The 22,707-nt window shown below is 43.4% G+C and overlaps 1 protein-coding gene and 1 long non-coding RNA gene across 4 annotated transcripts; one reads left to right on the top strand and one right to left on the bottom strand.

The window, feature by feature from the left end:
• The first annotated feature begins 946 nt into the window (after nucleotides 1-946).
• Nucleotides 947-11,070, top strand: LOC106098819 (fizzy-related protein homolog). Of its 2 annotated transcripts, none has more exons than XR_002057039.2 (15): nucleotides 947-1,101; nucleotides 1,218-5,050; nucleotides 5,432-5,612; nucleotides 5,738-5,839; nucleotides 5,924-5,987; nucleotides 6,104-6,231; nucleotides 6,448-6,530; nucleotides 6,634-6,817; nucleotides 6,888-6,953; nucleotides 7,041-7,143; nucleotides 7,331-7,512; nucleotides 7,901-8,134; nucleotides 9,139-9,243; nucleotides 9,757-9,849; nucleotides 9,963-11,070. It is a non-coding gene; the product is annotated as a fizzy-related protein homolog (long non-coding RNA). The 2 variants fall into 2 exon arrangements; XR_002057041.2 differs by having other exon boundaries at nucleotides 1,218-5,071.
• On the bottom strand, nucleotides 10,266-22,543 carry LOC100690866 (importin-13). Of its 2 annotated transcripts, XM_003453321.5 has the most exons (21): nucleotides 22,279-22,409; nucleotides 21,654-21,779; nucleotides 20,884-21,524; nucleotides 20,662-20,802; nucleotides 20,404-20,545; nucleotides 20,149-20,315; nucleotides 19,899-20,019; nucleotides 17,181-17,328; nucleotides 16,788-16,969; nucleotides 16,673-16,699; nucleotides 16,408-16,542; nucleotides 14,236-14,382; nucleotides 14,000-14,080; nucleotides 13,779-13,916; nucleotides 13,575-13,671; nucleotides 13,451-13,503; nucleotides 13,303-13,369; nucleotides 13,117-13,175; nucleotides 12,906-12,995; nucleotides 12,611-12,792; nucleotides 10,266-10,952 (listed from the first exon to the last, which is right to left on the bottom strand). In XM_003453321.5, the coding sequence occupies exons 1-21, from the start codon at nucleotides 22,345-22,347 to the stop codon at nucleotides 10,859-10,861; spliced, it is 2,907 nt and encodes a 968-aa protein (XP_003453369.1). In that variant the 5' UTR covers nucleotides 22,348-22,409; the 3' UTR covers nucleotides 10,266-10,858. The 2 variants fall into 2 exon arrangements, 1 of the variants encoding a protein (XP_003453369.1); XR_003215043.1 differs by lacking the exons at nucleotides 10,266-10,952; nucleotides 13,303-13,369 and having other exon boundaries at nucleotides 12,742-12,792; nucleotides 22,279-22,543.
• Between the last annotated feature and the right edge of the window lie 164 nt (nucleotides 22,544-22,707).

Genomic DNA, 22,707 nt, shown 5'->3' with positions numbered 1-22,707 from the left:
AGCCTGACATTTGTGCTGATTCCTCTGGGCTCTTTACCCAGAATGCAGCTTGCCTGGGAATTGCTCGGACATGGAAGGGAACATCCCTGTGGGAAGGCAGCAGGCACACAAGAGTACACAGTGCGACAGGGAAGAAAAATAAATAAAAATAACATGCACGCATACTCAGAGATGACACATTTGGTCACATGCATACATAAAGACATGCTGAAAACATTGTGACACTGTGATAAAAGTGTGAAAGAGATGGAAAGATGGAAGCATCCCAGTCCAGACTCAGAGACACAACAGAAGCCTTCCAAGCTTTTAAATTCAGCTTAGATGTCTTTAATTTCCAAACAATTTTTCTGCCACTGGAGCTAAACCCTGTGTCTTTTCTTTCATAGCAAATGAGCTTGGTTCTGTGAAAAGGGGCTCCATTATGGGCTACAGTGTTATCAAGACCAAACTCAACTGTCAACCAAATCATGTTCAATCTGCATGTGCTCCTTTTGATTTTACCCAGATCAATAGCTGTCCTTACTTGACTTATACACACACACTCAGAGGGAGAGGAAAGGGGGAGGGCATGCAGATCTGTGGCTCTGGTGTGTCAAAGTCAGCGAGTGCGTGGGAGGAAACGTTCAACATGAGCTGCTGTGGCAGTCTGCAGCGAAGGGAAAAGAAAGTGAGAAAAAAGAGAGAAAAAATAGTGGGGTCTATGCCACACTGTTTGCTGTGTGGGCCCTATTTGAAGGTATACAGTAAGCTGAATCTATAAAGGTGAGATAATCCTCTACTATTAAAGGTCTTTGCTCCAGACTTGGGTTTAACTCTGGCCTGTGATTCCTGCCTTTTTAATGTTTCACCAAAACACAGTTCAAATTCATGTGAAAAATCACTGGAAATGCAGCTCAGATAAGTAAATAATCTAGCTTTTTGTGTACCTGACTTATCAAACAACACGTGACGCTGCCACCAGGATTTGAAGATAAGGTTGTTGTTTGTCGGTGATGCATTCGAGTCACTGTGCATCAGCACAAACCTTTCAACAAGCTTTTCTCTACAAGCTCTCTGCCTGGAATAACGCTGAGTCTGCTTTCAACACCTACACCGTGACAAGTAAACTCTCTCTCTCTTTTTTAATTTTTCATCATTCTGAAACTATTATATTTCTTGTCATCGCATAAGAGATGAGATTAGTCAGAGTCCCATTGTTGTTTTGTTGTGAATTCCAGTAAGGATCCGAGAGCGTCACCGTCTGCAAGCGCTGACCCAACTTCCTCTGTGTGCACTCAACAGAAATGATAAGGCTTCAACTTCCCCCTCCACCCTGACTCGGGCAAACAGCTGCCCTGCACCCCGAGACTCGGCCCTCCGTGTCGGCATCGGGCCTGACTGCACGTTGCTCTGTGTGGACTTGATGGAGCATGCAGATAAGGCGCACTGTTGTGGCTGGGTTGCCTTTAAAGCAGTATGCGATCGTTGGTAGATAGGTTCTAGCAAGTAACCCCGGTGTTTGGATCCCTTTGTGTCTGCTTGTGTGTGCATGTATGACTGAGTAGTCATGGAAAAGTACTCATATCCTTCACTTAAACAAAGCAATATAGCGGTTCAAAAATACGTCATTATGTGCACGTGCAAATCTGTTTTTTTCTCTTTATTTTTTTATATATATAGTTATCAGCAAAATCTCTTTTAAGCATCAAAAGTGAAAATACTCATTCAGTAGAAAATGATGACCAAACATGATTGATGGTGTTTTTATGTGTGTGTGTTTTTCATGTCTAAGATCTTTGTTTATTCTTGTAAATGAGCTCTAGCCTGCAGAATTTCCAAAGCGGTTATATATCAAGTACAAAAATGACCTTATGACTTTGCACTGCTGTACCTACTCCAACCAGTCCTTTATGGACACTTAAAATATCTTTATGAAACTGTTGTTATATTTGTTGCAAGCTTTGCTGCCCTCTTGGCCTGATCTCTAAAAAAGAAAATCACAATGAGACTTTTTATCAGGGTAAATGAAGAATATATAAAAGTCATTTTTATATATAACAACGATTGCAGCTTGTACCTCGTGACAAAAATGTTCTTTCAACTTCAAAATGATTTAACGGCAGATATGATTGACAGGATCTTTCTTTATCCCAAGTGCTGCTACTGAAGGTGTTGTGGGTATCAAGGAAAAACATGGGTTGAGGCTTACGGAAATGAATAAATTGTGAAACAGCTACAAAAATTAAATAAACATAGATTTTTTTTTACAAATATATCCTAAAAATATATAAAATGCCAAAAAGTGATGCTTAAAGATAGAGATAAATAACAGAAGCTTAAAGCAGCAGATAAAATACTTAAGACAAGATTAAAATAATGGATAAACTCTTGAAATACATAAAACAACCACCCCAGTCAAACCTGCCTAATATTGCAGAGGTTCTGTGCTGCGTTGGCAGCAGATCTTTTGGTTCCTGTGGCTTTGATGGCTGCCTCAGCGGATCGGTTTTGTTCCAGTGCAACTTGCAGCGCTTGGCCAGATCGGAAAGTAGGGACTTTGGAGCTGAGTCAGCTTCGCTTTTTCTTTGTGTTACTTTAGCTGTTCCCCAGAGGTCTGTGCAGCGCCTTTCTGATTGTAACTGCTGCCGCTGGGCAGTGCCATAGTATGAATAGATGTATGTTTGGGTACATGATGTGTCAAACTAAAAATCCACAATCAAAACTAGGACCCATAGTTTCCCCATTAAAATGTTGCTTTCACTTCACTGGAAAGTAGTGGATCTGATAGTTAAAAGCAATGGCTAAACTACTACTCTGATCTTTACAGTTGCAAGAAAAAACTCTGGGAACTCTTTGGAATCGTAGAAACATAGTCAAGGAGTCTGGCACAGCTTCACCTGTTTCCAGGCTGCACAGAGAAGCTTAAAGCTCTTCAGCTTGTAGTCTTCAGCAGGGATGACACACACTCGTTATGCATCATCACTGAAGTCCATTGACACAACAGGACTCAGGTTCAGCTCTGCCGGCCTTTCTCCCATCAACACCCTTCCAGGTTTCAGTTATCACTGGCCTCATAAGCAGCTGAGGTGCCCCAGCAGGACAACGAGGTCTCAGATCAAGGATTTCCCAGCACCCTTTTCTGGGACTCTAAGAAAGCCGGGTACTCTGAGCCATTGGCACATAAATGTTAATAACAGTCAGGGCCCGTTCTTGACCCAAGGAGCGAAGCTACCCTCTCACCCACCGGAGAAAAATCCTGTGTAGAGGCACCAAACAGCTCTGGCTCTTTCCTGAAATACTGCAAAGAATGAGTTAAACTACAGTTTTGAAGTTCTTGCACTTTACCTGACTGTCTTGTTTTCAGGTTAGTTTACTGACGTGTTGTAAAGAAATGTTGCATTTTCCAATTCAGACATACTGACATCCTACTGTGTTTCCAAGGTAACAAATCAGTCCGCACCATGATGAGGTTTTGATGTTACTGTGCACCACCTTTGGCTCAAGGTCAACTTTTGCCTCCTCTGTCCACAGGACATTGTCAAAAAAGTGTTGTAGATCATAAGGGTAGTTTTTAGCAAAGCACAAAGACGTAATTTATTACCATCATTCTTGCTCCGTGTTTGAGACTGTTACACAGTGTAGAGATGTGAGATTTGAAACAAAACGTACAGTGAAAAGGAGACACGAAAGTGACGTTTAAGGCCTTCAGAATTCAGGGAAACACAAAAAGGAACTTAGACACAATCTATAAACAGTGCCTGTGTGGCCCACACCAGATCTGCTGACATGTAAATGAAGACCGAAGTATGTCAGAGCAGCTTGGCAGACAGCCTACATGCAGCTCAGGGTGCAACCAAAGATGCCAATACCTCGACTCCACTCTACCATGTCAGTCAGTCTAATTAAAACCCCAACACAATAGTGGGGCCGTTTTCCTTTCTCTGGATCCGTTTATGTGTTTTAGCAGTTTGGCTCAGAAATATTATATGAAAGAGCCCAGAGAATAGACCTTTGTCTGCTTCTATAGTTTGCAAAGTGCCCCCCCCCCCCATTGCTTTAGGCAGAGGATGTAAAAAAAAAAAGTAAGATTACTTCACTTTGAAGTTTCACACAGGGGCCCCTAGCCAAGCATATGCTATCAATACTCTGACAGCCTGACCCAGAAACTTTTGATGACCATGCAGCTGGTGAACACGGGAAGTATGCTTTAAAAACTGGTTAAAATTGAGATCTGTAGAATTATTCTCATACACACCTCTCTGGTGTCTACACACCAATGTGAGATAAAAATTTGCATTTTCCTTCTTAATATGTGCACATTTGAGAAAGTGACAGTTAAAAGAAATATAAAAAGAATAAAGAAAGTTTTTTTAAAATTAAATTCAACTGATGCACTTCGCAACGGTGGGAAGAAAAAGCAGGAAGACTCCTCTGGCAGGACCAAGCTCAGGAGAAAGAGGGAGAGACAGATTAACAATGACTAATGATTAAATGTGTAAAACGCATAAAATAAAGTTAAAGGTGTTGTTTCTCTTAGCATTAAGTTTTACTCATTTAATCAATATTCTTTTTTATGTTTTCCCTACTATTCTCACTTAAATCTTTCATATAATCTATTTTAAAAAAGGAAAAAACAAAAAAACCCCAAACAACAACAAAACCCCAAACAATAACAACAACAACAACAAAGAAATTGGGAATTCAAAGTCGGGTAATTTTATTTTACAGTGCAACAGCGACATCTTGTGTCCTTACGAGGAATCACAAGCTACGCTTCAACGATGCAGTGAACATTTATCGCCAGCGGGCGTCGCTGTTGAGTTGTACTGCGTTGACTGCACAGACAGCAGAAGTCAACCAAAGAATTTCTTCTACAGCTGTCGCCATCTTGCTCCAGAACATAAACAACACCACCGAGTCCGGTTAGCGTTTGGGTGTACCGCTATTTTTCTTTTTTTTTGTTTTTACTTTTCTGTTTTTGGAAGAAAACAGCAAGTCTTCCGGCCTCAGCGCCGATCCTTTCAAACGGAGATGATGTTTGATGTGGTCACCTGAGCCGCCGTGTCAGTCGGTATGACAGTCGTCAGCTGATGTGCGTTGCTTGTAAATTGGTTGTTGTGTGCGCGAGCATGATACCATGACAACGGTGCGGCTGTCATTAGCACACCCTGAAGCAATTTATTTTAGCTTCACATCTACCCGCTTTAAGCGAGTCATGAACGCCTCAAGCGGAATTGGCTTTTCAGCCGTGTATGTTTAAACCAGCTGAGCTTAGACGATGACGCCAGGCTAACCAGGCCGTTTGGTTTGTTAGCCGAAAGAGCTACTTGTGTGTGTGTGTGTGTGTGTGTGTGTGTGTGTGTGTGTGTGTGTGTGCGCGTGTCTTTGGATAGCGCACATTGTGTTCTGGATGGTTTCTGCTGTGAAATAAGCTGAGCCGTTTTCTACACAGACATGGGGATCCACTGCGGATTTCCTTACCGGGAGGGAGCGGAGGTTTAAAGGGGGGCGGGGAGAGCAGCAGAGGGGGCTCGCTGCTCGTCATCCCCGAAGAAATGGACCAAGAGTACGAGAGACGGCTGCTGAGGCAAATCAACCACCAGAACCTGCCCGCAGAGGCCCGCCTGACCAAGGTGAGGCACAGAGAGCGAAATTTAACACGTTTCAGCACGGCTGCAGAGTCTTCTCGTGCGAGTGTGCTGTTTTTATTAGCACGGATCTTTAGTGGACTGCTTTTAATCTCTTACGTTCATCCTAGTGTTTGAGTGCTACCTGCAGTCCTGTCAGTGTGAAGTCAGGGGACCGCTTCATCCCTACTCGAGCTGGAAGCAACTGGAGCATCAACTTCCACTATGCCAATGTGAGAGGTGTTCGTTTGGTTAAAGTAACAGTGACAGCTCAGTAATCCAGGCCAGTGGTGACATACCTTTCACTTTCTTGACAGGAGAACTGTCGCTCTCCCAGTCAGAACCATAAAGCAAAGGATGCCACTTCAGACTCAAGCAAAGGTCAGAAGTCTTTATTATTATTTATTATGTAAATGTGTTATAACAATCATTTAAAATCCAGATCTGCACCTCTAACACAAGCATTTTCATCACCGCTCTCACTGCCGCCCCTCCAGATGCTGTGGCCTATGCTGCCCTGTTGAGGAATGAGTTGCTCGGGGCCGGGATCGAGACGGTGCCAGACCCTCACACGGAAGACCGTCGGCACGCAGTCCTCTCGCAGGACTCTCACAGTCTTTTTAGGGTAAATGACAATGGGGGTGTGGGTGGCCATTAAAGTTAATTTAAAGCGACTCCTGCCGTGGGCTGTCAGTGTGATATTTACATCCGGCTGTCATAAACATTTCACGCATGTATTATGCTGTTATTTTTGACTCACATGCAAGTTGGCCATAAGAGACGACGTCCGTACCAAAACCCGGTGGCAGTTTGTAACTGTGGTTCTGCTTCCTCTCTGCAGTACACTGTCCACACTAAGAGAGTGCCTTTTGATAGTGACAATGAAGTCTCACCATACTCCCTTTCTCCACTTAGTAACAAAAGGTATGAAATGTCTCACACACACACGCTGCTCACTCATCAGGTGTTTGAGCCGTGCTTTTTTTATGAGGAGGGGTTTAACGTCTCCATGTTTTGTTTCTTGTAGTCACAAGCTGCTCCGCTCTCCCCGTAAACCAGCCCGAAAGATCTCCAAGATCCCCTTCAAAGTGCTCGATGCTCCGGAGCTGCAGGATGACTTCTACCTCAACCTGGTGGACTGGTCAGCGGGCAACCTGCTGAGTGTCGGCCTGGGAGCCTGTGTCTACCTGTGGAGTGCCTGCACTAGCCAGGTAAGTGGGGGTGTGGGTTAGATTTTGCAGATAAGGAGTACTGGAAGTGCTTATTTTTGTGTTGAAACAGGTGACGAGGCTGTGCGACCTGTCAGTGGACGGAGACTCTGTTACGTCAGTGTGCTGGAACGAGAGGGTGAGCAAGCGACTGCTGCTTGTGTGTGGCACGAGAGAGGAGAGTACAGACAGGAGAACAATAATGTGTGGGTTGCTCGTGTTTTAGGGGAGCCTGGTCGCCGTCGGGACGCACAAAGGTTACGTTCAGGTGTGGGATGCAGCAGGAGGGAGGAAGCTGACCAGTTTGGAAGGCCACTCAGCCAGAGTAGGTCAGTCCGAGCAGGAGCGAAGTGAATTCAGTCAAATGTGATTTGTGCGTCTCTCGCTGAGAAGCCGTTTATCCTGCTGCTGGTAGTGGTGGTTGCGGGAACAACCCTCGCTCTGAGCCTTTAAGCTCATGCTCAGCTCTCTTTATCTGGGGCATGAGAATAAGAGAACCTACCCTGTGTGCCCAAGGTGCCCTGGCGTGGAATGGGGAGCAGCTGTCTTCTGGCAGTCGAGACCGAGTGATCCTACAGCGGGACGTCAGAACACCGCCTTCTGCTGAGAGAAGGCTGCAAGGCCACAGACAGGAAGTGTGCGGTCTCAAATGGTCTCCCGATCACCAGCACCTTGCATCTGGAGGCAACGACAACAAGGTGAGGCGACTAAAACAGCACATCCTTGAGGAAAATTTTAGGTTAGAATCTAGGTAAAAGTTCAAAGTAAGCAAATTCAAGCTTTATTGATATCTATATATTTTAAAACAGCCGTTTGTACCTCTTTAGCCTCTTCTAGGAGAAGAAGTGGTCTGAGTGGTCTCTTTCATATTTCTGCCTCATAAAACAAATTGACTGGGTTTACATCAGAAGATATTGAGGGTGGTCTCTGCCCATGGAGTTACCCATGGAAATGATTCTAATGGCTGTCACAGCATGTTTTTATTGACATAAACTGAGGTGTCAAAACTAGTCATTAAGGGTATTTATGGAAGAAAGAGTTAAACTCAAAGCTCTCCTTACTGACCTCTTCCTGCGTTTTGAACAGTTACTGGTGTGGAACAGCTCCAGCCTTCTCCCTGTGCAGCAGTACAGTGACCACCTGGCAGCAGTGAAGGCCATCGCCTGGTCTCCGCACCAACACGGGCTGCTGGCGTCAGGCGGAGGCACGGCCGACCGCTGCCTGCGTTTCTGGAACACGCTGACGGGTCAGGCTCTGCAGAGCACAGACACCGGCTCCCAGGTCTGCAACCTGGCCTGGTCCAAACACGCCAACGAACTGGTGAGGAGATGCAGACACGCACTGCACAACACTCTAAGATGTGATGTCAGCACAGCAGCGTCTGGCTATAGATAATGTCATCAAGCTAGTTAGGCCCAGTTTGTGAACACAGTAGCTCAAATATTAAATTAGCAAATCAGATCACGTTTGGACAACTTAATATAGAGCCAGTTACTAATGCGTACGTTACACCTGTGCTGTGTAATGCAGCGTTCGGTTTAGCTGGAACTGCGACCCCTGATGTGCTGAGTCACGGTCAGTTTTCATACTAGCTGGTGTTGGTTTTGTATTGAATTACATGATACTTGAAAGACGTTTCTACTGTGTCCACATGAGAAAACGCTGAATTAAAACAGCTTAGTGAATTTACAGTTTAACTGAGTTTTCAGTGTTGAACTGGACATTTAACGCTTCCAGCTGAAGTCAGTCTATTTTTATGAAATCTAAAACTTAAATACAGACTGACTAGTAAAAAGCACAAGTTGACTGAAAAAAATAACAGTTAGTCTTGATGGTTACGCTCGACGCCCAGAGATGGTTGCGAATTGAAGTGAACTGTATGTTGAAGGTGTTTCAAACTAATAAAGACTTCTGCAGTATGTTATTAAATTCCAATATTCTCGTCTTACACTGGTGTTTTCTTGGAAAGAGCATAACCATCCAAATGTGGTCTGAAATTTCATTAAAAGTGGTGTTTAAAAAGTCTTTAAGTATAACTTCCTTTTTTACTTTTGCTGTTCAAAGGTCGCTGCATAAAAAAAATCAAGAATTCATACACTGCTTATGTTTAAGTGCTGTTCCACTCAGGAACATCAATACCGCATCAGACACTAAACTGATGATGATCTGTGGTGTTTGCTTATTACATTTTTACAAAATCATCAATTTGTATATTTATTATACAATAAATCAGGATGGGACATGGTTGGAAGCTCCCCCCTTGAGTGCTTGGCAGAAGCATCCAACTGCAAAGTGGTAACTGCAATGCTGTTCTTTGTTTCCAGGTGAGCACACACGGCTACTCTCAGAACCAGATTCTGGTGTGGAAGTATCCATCGCTGACACAGGTGGCCAAGTTGACGGGACACTCCTACAGAGTCCTGTATCTGGTACGATTACATGTTCTAAACGAATCACCGTGCATGGGCAGCACTGATGTAACTAGATAGTTGCACTTTGATAACTTACACACGTCTAGCGTTTGCATACATTTTAATTCAGTGTGTAGCAACATGCCGAAGTAAAACTGCGCAAGAATCACTTTGTGTTATATTTAATGGACATTAAACTAGGGATGCATTTAAATCCTGCGGTCTGCTTCCATTAGTGTGAATTCTGCACTTCACTGTTGCATTATTTTTCACAGTAATAAAGAGGTCATTTGTGATATTATATAAGTAAAGAAGCTGATTTTATAGTATGTCTTCGCACCAGTTAAAGCTCATGCCTGTGCTGTTGTTCTTACTGCATTCAGTGCATGTAAATCAAAAACATTATGAGGATATTAAAGGATCTCAAAACTGTCTTTGTAACTGTCCTGTTAAATCTCTCTGCCGGGTTTGTTTGTTTGTTTGTTTGTTTGTTCCACTAACACACATGCCACATTTTTTTCCCCCTCTCAGGCTGTGTCACCAGACGGGGAGGCCATCGTTACAGGAGCGGGTGACGAGACACTACGATTCTGGAACGTCTTCAGTAAGACGCGCTGTACCAAGGTGGAGTAAAATACCCGAGAACTTTATATTCTTAATTTCTGAAAATGAGTAAAAATTGAAACTTGATGCATTTTAATGCGCTTCACGCTGTTTTGATGTATTTCTCTTCCCAGGAATCAAAGTCAGTACTTAACCTCTTCACGAGAATACGATAGTAAACGGCCCGGGGGTCGGGACGGTCCTCTGGAGGAGCCTGCCGGGCTGTGGCTGAAATACACAGAGTCAAACAACGACACTCAGACTAGCCTCGCCGCACAAACTCTCATCCTTTTCTACAAAAGGATGGAGGCAAAACTTTGACGGACAACTGCCATCCCTCACAGTGATGTCACCGATTCCAGAGAAAAATAACACACACACAGAAACAGAAGTCTTTTGTCACAATTTGTCGTCTGCTTATCAAGTTGATCTCGTTCTTTTTTTTTTGTTTTTTCCTGTTGTGAAAAGTGATCAAGTCGTTTCCTTATCTATCAGCAGAAGTACACCTGTGCAAGAGTTCTAAGCTATGTAATGTAATGTAAGAGGTTTTTTAAGAGGCGCTCCTTTGTAACAGAGAGAAGATGAAGCCTGACCTGGGTGGGTTTCTTTCGTTAGATAATGTGTGAATATGATCTACAGCAGTATGCAACAGAAGAGGGAAGTGAACAAACACGACCGGTGCTCAGGTGGCTGCAGCAGAGTTTCATGTGTTTATTGGTGTTTTGTCAGTGTTCATAGACATGAAGCACGGGTTTGGAACCTTGCGCATTCCTGCCTATAGATACGAAAATGCCACCCTGACTCTTATTTCATTTTATCCTGCTTTAGATATTTTATTAAAAAACATGTCGCACAGAGACCCGATTATCTTATAAGTGTCCACTCAGTGTGTCTGTGGGAGCGTCTTGTTTTCCAGTCGTGCTTTGTTAAGTCTCATTTAGCACCAAAGCGTTTCTGAAAACGAGGATGAGCTGTGGAGCCTTTCTCAAAGACCCGGTGAGGAAGTCGGATGCAACGCTGGCAGTTCAGACTAGTAATCTGAGTATCCGGACCCCTGCAGACCTCGGCAGAGCAAAGCGAACTCCTTCACAATCTCCTTAACGCGGCGCTTGTTGGTTTGTTCCCTTAGAGAGGGGGAAAAAAGAGAAAAGATTTGGCTGTTGGACAGATTTGTATTTTAAATCATCTCCAAAGCTCATTGATGATAAAATGTCATTTTATAAATGAGCCAAATATCATAAAGTCATGTCTTACATCCTTATTTGGCATCAGTAATGTTTCGAATGTGTTCACATTACATGCAGATACTTTTGTGTCTTTATCGTGGAATCAAACAATAACTTTGTAACACAGCAAAACTACAGACAACACATTTAAAAAGTTACTGTTATTAACAATTATTTTTAATGTATACAAACGCCAAGTCATGCTCAGGTCAAACTCCAGAGTTAGAAAACTTGTACTCAGCAGTTTAGTAACGAATGTTATTTTATTTTCAGTCATGAAATGAATGAATTTTTTCTCTGAAGTTTAGTTTTGATTGAAAAATATTATATAAAAAAATACAGATCCAGAAGTAACTTAATATTTTATAGCTAGAGTCCACATAAGAGTGTCTGACATGTACAGTATGTTTCAGTGTTACATGAGGCTACATTTTAGACCAGCGGAAACGAGCTGAAACTGTTACCTGTGTTATCAGCAGGCTGATCATGGAGCAGTTGTTTCCGAGTCTGAGTGTTGACCGAGTTTTTTCCCATAACTGCTTATGTTTAAAACTTTGCTGGTGACTTTTGTGTATTTAGTTTCTGAATAATTTTACTATTTTCATCATCGCAAAAGCAAAGTCTGAAAAGAATAATATACATTTTCTGTTTTTCTGAGGCAAAACCATCAGGATATAAGACTTAATACTAAAGAGGAAGAAATCTGTTTTGTTCCATTTTGCCATCAATGAACATCACACTTAGATCCATGATCTCTTGGATGATACAGCTTTTGCAGTTTTCCCTCTGAACGCCAGCACACTGGCTTTTAAATCAAACAATAGAGATGCGATTGAAGGACAGACTTTCAGCTTTAATTCGAGGGGTCTTATAAACGTTTTGCATTCACTCTTTATTAATTAGAGCCATTTTTAGAGGCTCAAAGAGGGATTGGAAACTGACTGACAGCAGTATCATGGTCAGGTGAGGCTTGTTTCATTGTTATTTCATGACAAATGAAGCAGACAGATTATCTGAAGTTGGTTCAGTGTGTTGACTTTGTATTTTATATCTTTTGACTGTAATTTTAAATATGAAGCACAAGGAGGTGTCAGTGCAAGTTGGTGAGGACACCATTAGGCTGAAAAATGTAAATAAACCCATCAGAGAGAGAACAACTTTGAGAGGTGGAAAATCTACTGTATGGTTTGTTTTTAAAAAGCAGAGGAATGCATTGGACAGCTAACCGACACCAAAAGACCACAAAGGACCAAGTGCATGATGACTAAATACTTTCATGGTTAGGAAAAACAACTCGACAGCATTCTCAATGTCTACAATCAAGTCACACTTTCATGAGTGGAAATGCAGAGGATTTACAACAAGGTGCAAACCACTGGTTACATTCAAAAATTGTTAAACCCTCAAATTAAAGCTGAACCTCTGCTCTTGAGTCATATCTTGACTGATTTAGACTCCACAGTGGTGGAGAACAGAGGAAAAACTACAAAACAATAAACAACTTGTCCATTAACCTAATAGGTAATACTTCTCTACCACTTGGTGCTGTACTTTACCTTAGAAGCTGCTGACTGAAGGTGTGTTTCTGCTCTGCAGTGACCTGGGCACAGGGGAACCCTGGGGTCTGCAGTGTTTCTTTGAGCCACTGAGACAGCAGGGCCGGGCAGTGCCTGCTTAGATTGAGCAGCACCTCAGAGAAGTGCTCCGTCAGACTGCTGGGAGACTCACCTCCAACCGCCTGAGAGAGGAGGAAAAACATACAAAAGACAAATTCAGTGCCAGAATGAAAAACAAAACAAAACATGGGTTTAACGAATTGAGGTGGACGCTCCGATTCTGTCACTAGTTTACCTGCAGAACGGTCTCTGTCAGGAGCTTTCCATCCCTCTGCAACACATCACCAAATGAGGGCATGTCTTTACAGCGACTCAGGAACTCTGTCTGCCAGGAATAGGGTAGAAAAGGTTAGCTACATGAGGTGAGAAATTCAGTTCTGACAAGAAACATGATGTTATATATGAATATATGAAAGTCTGCACATTTTTTTTTTGCCTCAGCTTACAAAGAACTGGCTGGCAGCTTTTACTGTGGGTGTCTCTGGAAACTTGAGTGACAGAATCCCTGCAGACAAACAGGACTGATTCAGCGAGTGACTCACACAAAGGCACTTTTGCAGGAAACCTAAAAGATCATGTAAGATTTTCTTTTCATCTGTTTGCGTGCGCCATGAGCATGCGGTGATACTCACCACAGTAAAACAGTGCTTTCACATCTAACTGCTCAGACAGATACAAATCAGGCTTCCTTTTAAGAATCTAACAGACGAGAAGACATGGGTGTTGTAGTCAAACAATGAATTTCTCAGACGCTCCTAAACTCGCGCGGCTTCCACCAACCTGGGCGTGAAGGTCCATAAACGATTCGGCAATGTCAGGATGATCTCTCGGACCTGCCGAGTAAGCACACGGTGAGAAAAGCTCTGATTCAAAACAGGTGCATTTCCACGCAGCCTCTTATTACCTTGCTGAAATATAGTGAGGGTGGTGGATGTTAACACTTCAGTGAGGCTTCTGATGTGAGAGATGTGATGCTCCTCTCCAGCAAATATGTGAACCATCTTTAAAACAAACAGAAACAAAGAGACTGACCTCTGAGCCTGCGAGAGTCTGTGTCAAAGTCAGAGGAGTAATACTTTAACTCTGGCCTGTGTATGTGGAGGTGTACCTGCCGAGCCAGGTCCAAAGCCGAGGCTTGTGGGAAGGCGCTATAGATCTCCCCCAGCATCTCTCCCAGCTGAGGAACCATGGGTCCAAAATCATGTAGGAGGGTTCGAACTGATTTATCAAAAACCCCACACACTGCCTGGTAGAGGGGGGCGCAGTGGGCATGTGTGAGTCATGAAACACACATACACACGTTTATGCAAGAGGTGAAAACCCTCCTACCTCTACCACCTCCGAGTCATGGAGCCATTTGCTGAGGATGGTCTGGATCAAAGTGAAGACTTGTTGTAGCACAACAACCACCTAAGTTTAAGAAAAAAAGAAAAGAATAGTTTTGAATTAAAAAATATTAGCATAAGAAGTTCTGTATATAAACTTAGATACTTTGTACCCACAGGCATTGTGGGTTTTCTAGCTGTTCTCTTCTAATCAAGCTGTTGTTTTTCCTCTGAACTTACTGGGTTTTGCGTGCTCTGGGGGGCTGGGAGTCTGGAACTGGCTGCTCCCTCTAAGCAGTCTGCCTGCCTATTGATGTCCAGAGTGGTAAAGAGACTGGCCAGCATCCCCACGATGTGGATGATGCTCTGTTTATTAGTGGCATTCAGCTGTGGGGAGAGAGAGAGTACATGGGTCTGATATGTGCAGCACAAAGCTTGAAAAGCTTAAAAAATAAAGGACAAGTAACTGTCAAGTGTCAGAGTGAAGCTGCTGCTGTTACTGTAAAAGCTGTGTTAAGTATCTGAGTGTGAAAAGATGTTTTTAAGATCTTAACTGACACCCTGGATGACAAACTGCGCATCGAAATGCATTTTATCTGCACTCTAACAACTCTGGATTACCTGCTGTACTCTATTTGCAAAGGAAGTATTGTTACTCTTTCTAAATGTGTATATGTTATATAACAAATGACTGTTTGTGCACTTTCATCACTGTTTTCACTTGTTTGTCAGTGCTTTAAACTGGAGGGGGGGACGTGAGTGGGAAAAACGCTGATGTCACATTCACGCAGGATTGTGCAACAGTGCAATCAAAATGTGATGACAGCTGGGGGGTTGTCCCCATCAGTTTTAATAAAAAAAACACTCAGACACAGAACTTCCAGGTGATGCAGAACTGCTTCAGAAAAACAGAAAGTTTTTTTCATGAAATAAATGATGAACTAATCAAACTAATCACACTAATATCTCTTTTACTTCAGACCAAATTGTTACCAGCATTAAAAAACAGCAAGGTCACCCAAACAATTCGTAGGCACCAGCACCTCTTCTGTAATTATTAATTCAGTATCACATTTGTATCAGTTACAATGTAAGAATTTTCCCTGTTAAAATAAAAAGGACCGGCAGCGAGACTTGCCAAAAAAATACAATACTATGCTGTATATAATAGAAGCTTAACAGCACAACTGTCTGTATCTGTATCTATCATGTAATGAAGAGTCTTCACTGTTGATTAGTGTTTGCACCCCATCCTGGCATTTACATACAATGATGTGACAAAGAAGTTGTCCACAGGACTCTCTGCAGTCCTGTGGACACTGAAGCACTTTGATTCTTTTCTTTTGCAGTCAATCTGCTGCTGTGTTTGGGATCATTGTCCTGTTGCATGACACAGTTTGGGCCAAGCTTTAGCTATCAGGCAGATGGCCTCACATTTGTCTCTAGAATACTTTGGTATACCTACGAGTTCATGGTCGACTCATTGACTTCTGCATGGTCCTGTGGCTGCAAAACAAGCCTAAATCATCACTCCTCCACCACCGTGCTTTAGCGCTGGTATGAGGTATTTGTGCTGATATACTGTGTTTGATTTTTGACCAACATGATGATGTGCACTATGGACAAACATCGGTGACTTCCAGAGGACATTGTTCTAGAATTTCATTGGTTTGTTAAATTCAGCTTTGCAAGATTTACAATTTTTTCAGCTTGTGAATAATCGTTCTCACTGTTTAATAATGGACATCAGATTGTTTCGATATAGTCTTGATGGGCAGCTATAATTGCTTCTCTAAGATTACTGCTGACTGCTTTCGTGTTTGCCGTTGTGTTAACACACACCTGAATGTTTCAGAGCAGCAAACTGCCAAACCTGCTGCTTTTATAGAGGTGCTCACACTTGCTGATGATCAGTTAATCACATGATGATATGATTAGCAGCACTTAGCAGTACCTGTCACTTTAATTCCTATGGTTGTATTAAGGATGGACTTAGTTTTTCACGTGACTGCATATCGATATGGTTTCACTCAAATTGCAGTGATGACAGTTTGTAGCTGAAACGTGGATTTAACATTAAGAATTTATACTAATAGGTAAGTGATGGTATTCTGTCTGCTATATGTTATTAAGACTGGTCACCCTATACAGTAAACACTGGAATAAACCATTACAGACTATTACAATACCCCACCCACATTTACACATATACAAACACACACCAAATAAACCAGACACTAGTATTCTGTAGAAAATATACAAATATTGCTGCTCTTACTTTTTCCTCAAAGGCTTCAGCATGTTCTATATTCAACTGTATTTACAAAGAATTGCAAACTACAGCATTTCCTGTATTTTTTTTTTAAACATCAATTTACTAAAGCATATAATTATTATTATTATTACATTTACCTCCTGCTGGGCCAGTGTATCCAGCTGCTGGATGTGAGGCGTGATGAGTGAGTGCAGTCTCCCTAAAATCTCCTCTGATGGCAGGGCAGACAGCAGGAAACCCAAACCCTGCATCAGCCACATGCACTGGCTGCTCTGCACATACACACACACACACACACATACAGAGAGAGAGAAAACACATAATAAATTCCACCCTCAGACAGGGAGGTGATATGGTCTGTGTTTCCAAAGTAACTGTGACTGTTTAAGGTTAGGAACTCACCTTGTGGACTTCTTTAACCAGTACATCCTACAAATCACAATAAACAAATCACCGCATGGTTTAAAAACTCACGCAACCCTGATGATGTGTTGCTGTGTATGCCTCCGTGTCTGACCTGTGACACCGTCAGGATTTCCTGAGCGTAGGGGCCGAGGTCATACCGGCACTCCCTGCAGATCCTCTTCAGTGTAGATACACTAGACACAGACAGCTCTGGCTTTGCAAGGCCCTGAAGCACCATAGGCAATATGCCACCCAGCATCACCGGGTGATCAGCCAGCCACTCAGCAAGTGAGCCTGTTCGACGAGGGATGTTAAATTTCCGTTTGAGCATAAACCCAAATCACAATCACAAATCTACGATCGTAAAAGAGAGCCGAGCAACCAAAGATCTGTTACCACAGACTAAACAAGAAAAAGAGAAAATAAGAATTTTCTTTTAAAATAGGCGAAACTTGTTACTATGAACAAAGACAATATCATGCAGGTGTCTGAACACACACTGTACCTATTGTGTACATCACAGTGTCGGCTAGCAAAATGTTGCTGATGTTGATTCTGGGGATCAGACCAATAAGACCGGGAATAACATCAGAGTAGTTCACGTCTATTGTCTCAGCTATGGACTGGAAGCCAAACAACAGCGCCTCAGTGTCCTGAAGATGGAAATAAACAAAGTCTGATGTTAGAGATGACATGGAGCATTCCAAATTGCATAAATATAGAAATAGCTTAGCAGCTCAGATTCTTTTATTTTTATTTGTATAGTTAAACTTTCTTGCTGTTTTTATAATTGTTTTTTTTTATGATCATTTATTGTATTCATCTATTTTATATGTGGATTTTTCTGTTTAGCATCTGTTGTGGACAGTAAAGGGTGTCTCTTTACCATGCATATGACAATAAAACTTGTAATTTGAAAAAAAAAAAAGAGACACACAGCAATCAAAATAAAAAAAGAATGAAAATAAAGTAAGAATTTACTTCAAAAACTGGTAAAACATGATCTTTTTAAAAGCTCTTAAACATAGCACAACTAAGCTCAGATGATAGAAACAAACAGTCTATTACACACACAGTCAGATAACAAGCCACGCATTCAGGAGCTGTAATATGTTTAATAGATCTATTAAAACAAGTTATGTAAAAGCAACTATTGACTATGAGGCTCAAAACATGAGATTATTTTGAATGGTCTGACTCACAGCAGTTGTAAAGGTGCAGACTTATTCCTCTAATTCATAAGTACAACTGAATAATTAAAACAATAACAATATCCCTAATACTCAGTGAAACATGCTATTTACTTCAGTTCTCTATTCCTAATGCTTAATGAAGTAGGAGTGGATCATGGTGAATTGTGCTATAGTTAGCTCTGAATACTGCTTTGAAGTGCTTGAACACTCAAGATAACAAGTGTGGGCTCTAGGAAAGAGCAAGGAGGCTGTCCTTTCTTCAATGCAATGCAACATTAACAATGCTACCTTACAGTTTTATTTTCTCTTTCAGTGTCAGTCACTTTCTCTATAGATGGCTCAGCTGAGCACAAATCTTTTGAACTGAGGGGATCAAACTACCAGAAGGCAACATTGCTGACATAGAGGACAGCTACAAGTACCTGGGGATCCCACAAGCAAATGGGAACCATGAAGAGGTCACTAGAAAAGCTGCAACCACCAAGTACCTGCAGAGGGTCAGGCAAGTCCTGAGAAGTCAGCTGAACGGTAAGAACAAGATCCGGGCCATCAACACCTACGCCCTGCCCGTGATCAGGTACAATAGGCAGGCTGGGAAAATAAGCTGGCCGAAAGAGGAGATAGAAGCCACTGACATCAAGACAAGGAAGCTCCTGACCATGCATGGAGGGTTTCACCCCAAGTCCAGCACACTGAAGCTGTAAGCTAAGCGGAAGGAAGGAGGCCGAGGACAACAAACATCCACGAATACACCATGAAGATGGCCCCAACTGAACACGTACTCAGTGAATACCTCAGGCAGCAGAAATCCAAGAATGAGGAGGAAGAGGAGGCACGATCATGGAAGGACAGGCCCCTGCACGGTATGTACCACCGGCAGATAGAGGAGGTGGCTGATATCCAGAAATCCTACCAGTGGCTGGACAAAGCTGGACTGAAAGACAGCACAGAGGCACTAATCAGGGCAGCACAGGAACAAGCTCTAAGCACAACATCCATAGAGGCTGGGGTCTATCACACCAGGCAAGACCCCAGGTGCAAGCTGTGTAAAGATGCCCCTGAGACAATCCAGCACATAACAGCAGGGTGCAAGATGCTAGCAGGCAAGGCATACATGGAACGCCATAACCAAGTGGCCGGCATAGTGTACAGGAACATCTGTGACGAATATGGAAGTCCCGAGGTCAAAATGGGAGACGCCCCCAAGGGTGATGGAGAATGACCGAGCTAAGATCCTGTGGGACTTCCAGATATAGACGGACAAAATGGTGGTGGCTAACCAACCGGACATAGTGGTGGTAGACAAACAGAAGAAGACGGCCGTAGTGATCGATGTAGCGGTTCTGAATGACAGCAATATCAGGAAGAAGGAACATGAGAAGCTGGAGAAATACCAAGGGCTCAGAGAAGAGCTCGAGAGGATGTGGAGGGTGAAGGTAACAGTGGTTCCAGTGGTAATCGGAGCACTAGGTGCGGTGACTCCCAAACTAGGCGAGTGGCTCCAGCAAATCCCGGGAACAACATCGGACATCTCTGTCCAGAAGAGCGCAGTCCTGGGAACAGCTAAGATACTGCGCAGGACCCTCAAGCTCCCAGGCCTCTGGTAGAGGACCCGAGCTTGAAGGATAAACCGCCCGCAGGGGCGTGCTGGGTGTTTTTTTTTTTTTTATATATAGTTTCATGAGTAGGGTGAGAAGCCGGAAAAAAAGAAACAGCTGTTTAGCTGAGCTGATTTGATCAGTTCTCCTGCACAGCTCTGGGACCAGCTGGTTTATTACTGCTCTGTAAATTCCAGTCCAGTATTTATTATACGCATATATGTATTATATGTATGTGATGATTTTAGAGGAATGCAGCCTCTTTGCTATTTATCTCAATGGCTTTCTGTAGCACCTGAATCACTTGAGTGATGCTTACTTACTTTTTTAAGGTTGTGTGGTTTTTCCAAGTAAATCAAATGCCCATTCTATGAAATTCAATAAATACATTTTCATATTAAGCAGCTGAATAGGAGTTATTCAGGGCATTACCTGCCATACTGCTGACTGCTGGGGGTCCATCAGTAGTCTGCCAAGCCTCTCATAGAGGTTACTGAGCAGCTCTGCCCCCAACATTTCATACACGTACATCAAAGTGTCCGAGATGTCGACCCTACAAAGCCAGGAAAACATATTTGTAAAGTTGGTGTTGGTCATTGAAGAAAGATTATCAGTGTGGTACATTATTAAAGTCAGCCTCCAAATTTCAATCAAACTGAAAGAATAATAAGACCAGACCCACCTGTAAATACGAAACTGCTCTTTGTCATCAGAGGACCAGGAGGCGTACTCTTCCTGGGATGGATAGTGGGATTTATGAAGCAGCACGTCCACCAGTTGGAAGTAAACTGGCCTGTAAACCTGCAGGTAAACAGACTGCTTCTCCTCCTCAAATGACAAAATGTCATCCTAAAAATGACAACAAGCTGAGTTTGTAAAAAGAAAGTATAAATCTTTTGTCCTAATGGACAACACGTTAATACTTCACTCTCCTTACCTGCAAAGTGTACCAGAAGGTGAGAGTAAGAGAACTTGTGGTCTCATTAACTGGGTAGTGTCCAGGGATGCCCGTGCAGAAGAGAATCATGTTAACCAGAGCTAGGTATTCTTGCCAGTGGTCCACCTGTTCCAACAGAACTCTGTCACAGGGAAAGAAATTTAAGAAATAAAAGAACATTTCAGCCATAAAAGACAAATGGTGGAGCCCAGGTACAGGGTAGAGTGTGTGTGTGTAGTTGTGTGCTACTGTGTGTACCTGGAGTGTGTTTCCCCTAAAGCAACTGCAATTCGACAGATACCATGTGAGGTTTCCATGTCCCCATCCTGAGCTGCTGTCTTCAGTTGGTCATAGAGGCCCAGCACCAGAGGCATCAGGCTCAGTAGAGCATTAATGTACCTGCACACAAATGTTTGGAGTCATCCACCCATATACTGCATGTCACTCATCATCACCTAATCATCCAGCTGTGCTTCTCACCTTTGGCAGTCGGGCTGTGAGATGGCGTTAACTATCGTCTCCACAGCTGCGTCAAACAGCTCTGGGTCGGACAACGCGGTGAAGCAGTCCTGGAGCAGTTCCTGGATTTCCCCCAAAGGCACATCTAGCGCCACCCAGCTAGACAGGCATTGGAGCACCTTCTCCTTCACCTGACTTGATGAGTCCTGGCTCTGCATGAGCTGTCGCAGCAGAGGACACACCACTGCCCACTCTCCGGCAAGAGCCTCCCTCAGCTGGCCTCGCCGAGCTTGAGCCAGGCGGCTGCTCTGGAACTCCTCTGGAAGCACGGTGAGAAGCTCTAGCAGAGTGAGACAATGTGCGTGGGGGTCCTGAGAGGCCTTTGCTCCAGAGCCATCTTCAGGATCAGGTTTGTGCGGTTGGAAAGCTCTCACCATGTCCGCCACCGGCTGAGACCAGGCCTGGGGAATTACGTTAAGAGCCAAAGAGGCCAGTGCTACACACAAACGAGTCAGCACCATTTTGGGCCCAGAAGAGAACTGCAAGATATGGCTGAGCAGTTGCGTCCTCAGGCTCTCGTGCTGGTCTGCAGCGAGGTCGCTCCAGTGACGGGAGATCTTGGTGTGCAGGGTGCTGGCACCGAAGAACTGAACCTCTGGGATCTGCAAAGCAACACATTCACACACGGCTGCTCTTAGTTCCTCATTCAACCAGTCTGTATTAAGTTGTGGTGTCTAATGTTTGTTACAGAAAAGTGCAGTGTGGGGGTAAAGAGGGAAAAAACTACAGACCTTGTCAGGACTGAGCAGGGCCCAGCAGAAGTGCCAAGCCTGTGCAGAGGCCTGGGCCTGGGTCAGCCACTTCTGGGCTACATTCTTATGCTCCATGTCTGGATCAAAGTACAGCTGGTAGAGAGCCTGGATGGAGAAACACATACCAGTGCAGAGAACAAAGCGATGTAAGAAGTCAAAGGGATATGCTGAGAATATTTTAGCAAATAAAACTGGCTTTAAATTTGCAGGGCAACATGTACAACAACCACTAATAATCATTAATAATGCTGGATGGCCGATTGTTTGAACTTACTGAAAAATGTGTTGTCACAGCAACTAATCCAAAGCACATGTGTTAGTTATTATTAGTACAGCAGGTGCTTCTAACTGGCATCATATTACAAATGCTACACTTTGCCCAGTCTCTCTACGATGAGCAAACTACAGTTATTTACGTGATTAAAAAAATCGTTTCACTAATTTGGTATGAAATCATATTTATATCAGCAGAATGTGCTGCAGTTCTTTTTCTTCCTGGGAAAACATGCTGCTGTTTCCATTATCCCGTAAGTATTACAGCCATGTACACATAATTCAAACTTCCCAGTTAAATGCACGAGTTTTGACTAATATCCTAACTTACCGACTCCACGTTCTCCACCGTTAACTCCAGCTCCACCGGGGTGCCTCCCGGGTTGCCTGGAGGCTCCATGTGGCACAGGGTGAAGGTTTCTTTTACTGTTGCGTCTGGATATCCTTTACAACTCAAAGCCTGATTTTTTTAGGAAAAAATTTAAAGGAGAATTCGGCGTCTTCCAAATTGTGTCAAGACAACGCTGAGAGAGGACGCAGCAGGTCATTCAGCTGTCCGTGCGGCACACAGGTGGGCAGTGCGCTCAGCCGTGACGACACGCTGACCTCGGTGGGAACTGAGAGGTGGTTGGCTCACAGCAAGACACTGACACACATTCAGCTGTTTGATCCTGCAGACTAGTTTTCACAGTGATAAACAGCGCAGTAAAACTTGTCAAAGAGCGCGTTCACTTCGGTGCCACGGCGCTTCGAACGGGCG

This window comes from Oreochromis niloticus, linkage group LG18 (assembly GCF_001858045.2).
Source record: "Oreochromis niloticus isolate F11D_XX linkage group LG18, O_niloticus_UMD_NMBU, whole genome shotgun sequence".
In the NCBI taxonomy this organism is placed as follows: domain Eukaryota; kingdom Metazoa; phylum Chordata; class Actinopteri; order Cichliformes; family Cichlidae; genus Oreochromis; species Oreochromis niloticus.
The sequence above is the reverse complement of the archived record's forward strand: the minus strand, read 5'-3'. Positions and strand labels throughout refer to the sequence as shown.